General features: G+C 39.8%; 2 protein-coding genes across 2 annotated transcripts in view; one reads left to right on the top strand and one right to left on the bottom strand.

Annotated features, from left to right (window-relative positions):
* The first annotated feature begins 596 nt into the window (after positions 1–596).
* On the top strand, positions 597–2,582 carry LOC115999795 (aspartic proteinase PCS1-like). The gene is made up of 2 exons (XM_031239700.1): positions 597–1,325; positions 1,608–2,582. Exons 1-2 carry the CDS (start codon positions 681–683, stop codon positions 2,265–2,267), a joined length of 1,305 nt encoding a protein of 434 aa, XP_031095560.1. The 5' UTR covers positions 597–680; the 3' UTR covers positions 2,268–2,582.
* Positions 2,583–3,598: 1,016 nt separating this feature from the next.
* The window catches only part of LOC115999182 (glutamine synthetase cytosolic isozyme 2), a 4,777-nt gene continuing 1,965 nt past the window's right edge, over positions 3,599–6,410 (bottom strand). The window contains exons 2-12 of the mRNA XM_031238979.1: positions 6,051–6,090; positions 5,837–5,940; positions 5,686–5,734; positions 5,451–5,557; positions 5,255–5,342; positions 5,009–5,137; positions 4,854–4,928; positions 4,711–4,764; positions 4,567–4,604; positions 4,309–4,468; positions 3,599–4,109 (exon numbers count right to left, since the gene is read on the bottom strand). Of these exons, the coding sequence (XP_031094839.1) occupies positions 3,957–4,109; positions 4,309–4,468; positions 4,567–4,604; positions 4,711–4,764; positions 4,854–4,928; positions 5,009–5,137; positions 5,255–5,342; positions 5,451–5,557; positions 5,686–5,734; positions 5,837–5,940; positions 6,051–6,090 (997 nt within the window). The 3' untranslated portion in view covers positions 3,599–3,956. The remainder of the gene's footprint in view (positions 4,110–4,308; positions 4,469–4,566; positions 4,605–4,710; positions 4,765–4,853; positions 4,929–5,008; positions 5,138–5,254; positions 5,343–5,450; positions 5,558–5,685; positions 5,735–5,836; positions 5,941–6,050; positions 6,091–6,410) is intronic.

Below are 6,410 nucleotides of genomic sequence, written 5' to 3'. Positions count from 1 at the left end.
ATACTTTACAGCAATTTCCAGTAATTATTGGATCTTAACTCCCTTAATTCGAAAGAAAAAGTAAGAGCCAGCTAAAAGGGTATGGTTCCATAGGAATTAATTCCCTTTAATCTAATTGTTGAACCATCATCTCAAGATTCTAATTCTGGCCCAAAAAAAAGGGAAATCTTTGGTCCAGCCTCAACAAGATAGTCGAAGAATAAATCACAGTAACACATTAGCTCATTATGTAAGAAAATCAGTGTCAAACCGTTAAATACCCACAAAAAACCCTACACATTAAGTGAAACTCTCGAAATTCAGAAGATGGGAACATGCATCTTTATCAACAATCTATCACTTAATAACTAAGTGAACATCTAATACTTTACCAAATTGCTTAAACTTGTTTATTCGAATGTTAACTCAAACGTAGAAGCAGATTCGGGGCAGAAGAATTTGGAACAGACATCCCCTCCTCATAAGAAACCGCGTAGGTTTTGAATTGGTTTAATTTGTCTGTTTGTGTTTTTCTTCTTTGGCGTTCCACTACACATATGTTGTCGTTTTCATCCCCACTTCGAACCATATAAATACCTCTCTTCTCCTCACTCTCCTTCCCCACAACTCACACGTAGTAACTACTCTCCTCTCTAAATATCCTCTCCTTCTCGGCAAATAAACACCATTTTCACTTCCTCATGGCTTCTGCAACTTCTAATTTCTTCCTTTTCTGTCTTATTATTTTCTGCAATTTTCTCGGAACCTTAACCGCTCGGGAAATTCGTAGTAATAATAACACAAATTCCTTTCCTCTTACCTCAACTTCCTTGTCTCGCGGCGGTTATCGGCGGCTCGGTGACGTGGCGGCGGGGACGACGTCGTTTAACTACAAGTCGAGTTTCAAGTATTCGATGGCTCTGGTGGTGACGCTTCCGATAGGGACGCCGGCGCAGGCTCAGGCGATGGTTTTGGACACCGGGAGCCAGCTGTCATGGATTCAGTGCCACAAGAAAGCTCCGCCAGCGAAGGCGCCGCCGACGACGTCGTTTGACCCGTCGCTGTCGTCTTCGTTCTCGGTCCTCCCCTGTAACCACCCCGTGTGTAAACCGAGAATTCCCGATTTTACCCTCCCGACTACGTGCGACCAGAAACAGCTCTGCCACTATTCCTACTTCTACGCCGATGGTACTTACGCGGAGGGCAATCTCGTCAGGGAAAAAGTTTCGTTTTCCGATTCCCAGACTACCCCTCCTTTGGTCCTCGGTTGCGCGACGGAGTCCGGCCAGGCTGAGGGCATTTTGGGAATGAACCGTGGTCGCCTCTCCTTCGCCTCCCAAGCTAAGGTAATTTTGTATATGTTTAATGTTACATATAAATATAACCCAATCTATCCAACCATATAAATATTATTTTTTTTAGTCATATTCTATGTGTCTGGTTCTAAAAATAGGTTGAAAAAATATGATTACTAAAAATTAGAGATTATCTAAAATTCTAAATCAATTAAACTTGTTAAAATCGAAAAAAATAACAAAGAAAAATATAAAAAGACGAAAACGCCCTTATTAAAAATAAGAAAGGTCATGAAATGGTCCCAAAATAATAGTTTGTGTTAATTTCAACAGGTACAGAGATTCTCTTACTGTGTGCCAGTCCGACAAGGTGACCATGCAATAAAGCCCACCGGAACATTCTATCTCGGTCAGAACCCAAACTCCGGCACGTTTCACTACATAAACATGCTAACATTCTCCCGGAGTCAACGCATGCCCAACCTCGATCCCCTGGCATACACCGTCGCCCTGTCAGCGATTAAAATCGGCGGCAAGAAGCTCAACATCCCGCCTGCCGTCTTCCGCCCCGACGCCGGCGGCTCTGGCCAGACCATGATAGATTCCGGCACGGAGTACACTTTTCTGGTGGAAACAGCCTACAACGCGATCCGGGAAGAAGTGGTTCGCCTCGCCGGAGCAAAGATGAAGAAGGGGTACGTCTACGGCGGGAGCCTGGACATGTGCTTCGACGGCAACAATCCGGCGGAGATCGGAAACTTAATCGGCGACATGGCCTTCGAATTCGACGACGGGGCGGAGATTCTGATCGGGAAGGACAGGATTCTGGACGGCGTGGGCCGTGGAGTCCACTGCCTTGGCATCGGACGGTCAGAATCGCTTGGGGTGGCAAGTAACATCATTGGAAACTTCCATCAGCAAAATCTTTGGGTGGAATTTGACTTGGTTGGTCAACGAGTGGGGTTCGGAAAAGCTGACTGTAGCAGGGCTTAGTCCACTGGCAATACTATACTAAACTCGTCACATAAAAATTTACAGTCGTTATCAAGAGAAAGTACGTTATAAGTAAAAATGACCAAAAATATTGATGTGTGAGAATTAAAATTGTACGTGATCTCTTATAGGGTGTCGGGGACGTTGTGAGAACAAGTATATATAGTTTAAAGTATTTAGCTTGTAGTATTGTATATATATTTGGATATGCTAACAATATTGGATCATGATGTTATTAGAGTTTGATAAATAACTCTTTATGTTTATTGATCACTTTTTTACAAACCATATTAATACTACCTGTTGGTTCAGTAATATTACATGTTGATTTTATGATTTAAGCAGTTGATGATTGTTCAATACAACTGGTTGGAAATAAGGAGTCCATTTTTAAGGTATTTCGAATTGAACCCTTTACGAGTCTATTTTTAAGGTATTTATACAACTCAATTAACTAATTAAGGTATTTGACTTAAATTAGAAAAGTAAATTTACAAATCTTGAACATTAATTACAAATTAATCTCTTCGAACATAAGGAAAGTAATCTCTTATTGGATCAAGATCCTCGAAGTTATACTTTCTATGAGTAAAATGACGCATTCTTAATGTCTCTGACTAAAATAAATTTGAACCGACCACTTAGACCGAGTCCAACAACCTGTCTCTGACTAAAATAAATTTGGACCGACCACTTAGATCGAGTCCAACAACCTAGACAAGGACTGAGTATAAGATCACCTGTGCATGACTCAAAGTTACTGATTTATAGTTGACCGTCTACTATAAAGTTAATAGCACAGCCAAATGAGGGAATCCAACCATGGGACGAACAAAAAACAGTGCTTGTTGTAGATTCCATGCATTTCACCGACACCCCTAATTTCCTTTTCTTCAACCTTAATCTGCACGTTGAGAATTTTAAGTGGCCGTTTACATTTGTGGTGGAAATAAGGGATTTGGGAGACCATACACGTGACCCTTTACTTTTTTAAAATTTTCTAGAAATTTTTTTGATGTAACCGAGAAATTTCAGACGGAATTGATGAAAATCTTTTACCATGAGGATATAATGAAATAATATAAGAATTTAATTCCATTAAAATTTCCATTTTTTCATACCAATAATTTGCCATTACTGTTTTAAAAATATAACATTATTATTTAAAGATAACCAAATAATATAAGAATTTAATTTTATTAAAATTTTTATTTTTTAACTTTTTATGAGAGTAAATTTAATTTTGACCCTGTGACTAGTGATGTGTTCTCAATTGCAGTTCACGAGCTAAGAAGCAGCGGAAATTCAAATGCGAAGAATCATAAACAAGAGGCAGGGAAACGGTTAAACATAAAATTTTAAGTATTAATACAAAGTTGCAAACATTTACCACAAGTAAAACGACAATATAGATTTAAAATGACTAAAATAACCCTTATTAGTAAAAGAAGAATCTATATTGTCATTGTGTGACACCACCATTGCCACATTAAATCAGAGCCATGCTAGCAGAAGAAAACACAAGCACAATCCATAAAACAAAAAGACATCATTCGACAACCCCAATGAAAACAAGCAATTAAGAAAAAAGGGCCTTTTGTAAAACACAACAAATGCTTTTGTCTTTGTTCCATGATTCCATCCCACCAAGAAACAGCACACCTCCTGCTGGCTGGCTTCCAGGCTAGCTCAATCTTTGTTCAAGATGGTGGTCTCTGCAATCATGGAAGTGACAACGTAAGGATCCATGTTCGAAGCCGGCCTTCTGTCCTCGAAGTAGCCCTTGCCGTCTTTCTCCGTGTCCCGGCCCACGCGAACCGAGGCCCCTCGGTCGGCCACTCCCTGTAAAAATACATAATCAGGTCGTTCAGTCAGTCAGTCAATTCAAGCACGAGAGGCCAATCTTGGGTCGTTCAGTAAGTTTGTCAATTCAAGCACGAGAGACCAGTCTCGAGCCCAAGTTATTCAGTCAGTCAATCAATTCAAGTACGAGAGACCAATCTTTTGACTTTTAACGTGGAAACCGAAAGGGGGAACGTACCCATTTGAAAGTGTTGATATCGGCTGTCTCGTGTTTCCCGGTGAGGCGGCGCTCATTGCCCTCACCATATGCAGCAATGTGCTCCTTGTGCCTCACCTGAAGCTTTGCAATGGCCTTCTTAATGATCTCATACCCTCCATCATTCCTCATTGACTTTGTGCTGCAAAAAAATAAGCATAAACATCAGACCAAACCATAAACTTATGAACATCAGACCATAAACTTAAGAACATCAGACTATAAACTTATGAACATTACCTGTAGTTTGTGTGGGCACCAGCACCATTCCAATCACCCTAGATGTCACGAGGGGGACAAGAAACCAAACATAATCAATAAAAACAGCAAACATGGCATCCAATCCAAAACAACCTTAAATGCAGTAAAAACATTAAACTTCACCTGGATTGGTTTAGGGTCAAATGAGACAACCACACCTGCAATCTCAGTTATCCTCTGCAAAAACAGCAGAATTTAGCAGTAAGCAAAGGTGCTAGGAAGATGGTAAAGGGCACACACAAGCAAGAAAGAAAGACGAATTTCACCTCGAGAATATAGCGAGCAACCCACAACTCATCGCCAGCCGAGATGCCAACAGCGGGTCCAACTTGGAACTCCCACTGCACAACACAATCAGAACACAAATCAGTACACAGAAAGAAGAAAACCCGAGGCTGAAACAGACGAGGCGATTTCTAACCTGCCCGGGCATCACTTCTCCGTTAATTCCACTGATGTTAATCCCTGCGTAAAGGCAGGCTTTGTAGTGTGAGTCCACAATGTCACGCCCGAAAGCTTTGTCAGCTCCAATGCCACAATAGTACGGTCCCTATGCAGAATCCATTCATTATCAGAACACAAACGCCAATTTAAGCTACTAAAACACGTAGAAAACGCAAATCAAAACGATAGATTTTTGCAGGATAAAGCTTATAAATTCATATACCTGTGGTCCAGGATAACCTCCAGTAGGCCATCCAAGAGGCCACTTAACATCTTTTTGCAAAAGAGTGTATTCTTGCTCAATTCCATACCTAGTTTACATCAAATTTTTCGAGTAATCACTTAGTACTTAATCCTAATCCCAAACAAAAACATAACACAACCTTAAACTGCAATATCACAACAGAAATCTTGGTTACCATGGCTCCTCCTTGGCAACCTCAGGGTTGCTAAAAATCTTGGCAGCATTATATCTCTTGTTGGTTGGGATAGGCTCTCCAGCTGGAGTATAGGCATCACACATTACCTAAAGAAGAGAGACACAATTACCAAACACAGCTAGAAAAGGTCAACAATAACACTTAAAAGCCTCAACTGCAGAATTTAATGCAATCACAATCCACTGAGATCCAGCAAAGCAATAAATGGACTCACCAAGATGTTGTTGCCCCTCCTAAATGGATCTCTGAAAATTGCTTGAGGGCTATTTCAATTCAAAGGAACATATACAACAGTCAAATAAATGAACCTGAAGCATAAACACAGTCAAATGAATGATCCAAACCAAAAAATAACTGCAACTTACTATAAAATCACTTCACTGTCTTCCCCAGGAGCTTGGCCTGTGCTGGAGCCATCATAGTTCCACTTGGGAAGCTTTGAGGGGTCTGTTACAGGTCCAGGAAGGGTCTGCAAAAACCAAGACAAAAAGAATCACTAAAAGAGTGAAACAAAACCCTACTAGCTTCAAATATGTTAGTTTGACCCAAAAAAGATTCTTGCAAGAATATGAAGAATACCCTGGCTTTGCTCCTGAGGTCCATACCAGATCCACCAATCCTATTCAAAAAAGTTGAGAAATATTGAGATATGAATAGACATCAAAACAGCCATAGTTCTTACTAAAGATCAGCTTTTTGACTTAGACTAATCTTTAATCAAAGTGATCTAACATAACCAAAGATTCAATTTTTACACAAACCCTTCATGGCATAGCAAAACAGCTGCCCACCAACTCCTTCACATACTCAAAATCCATAAGAACAAAATCAAAAAATGTAAAACCTATCTATTTTGTATTATAAGCAACCCAAAAAAAAAAAAAAAAAAAAAAAAAAAAAAAAAAAAAAAAAAAAAAAAAAAAAAAAAAAAAAAAAAAA

This window comes from Ipomoea triloba, chromosome 12 (assembly GCF_003576645.1).
Source record: "Ipomoea triloba cultivar NCNSP0323 chromosome 12, ASM357664v1".
Classification (NCBI taxonomy): domain Eukaryota; kingdom Viridiplantae; phylum Streptophyta; class Magnoliopsida; order Solanales; family Convolvulaceae; genus Ipomoea; species Ipomoea triloba.
Note: the sequence above shows the minus strand (reverse complement) of the source record. Positions and strands in the feature narration are given on the sequence as shown.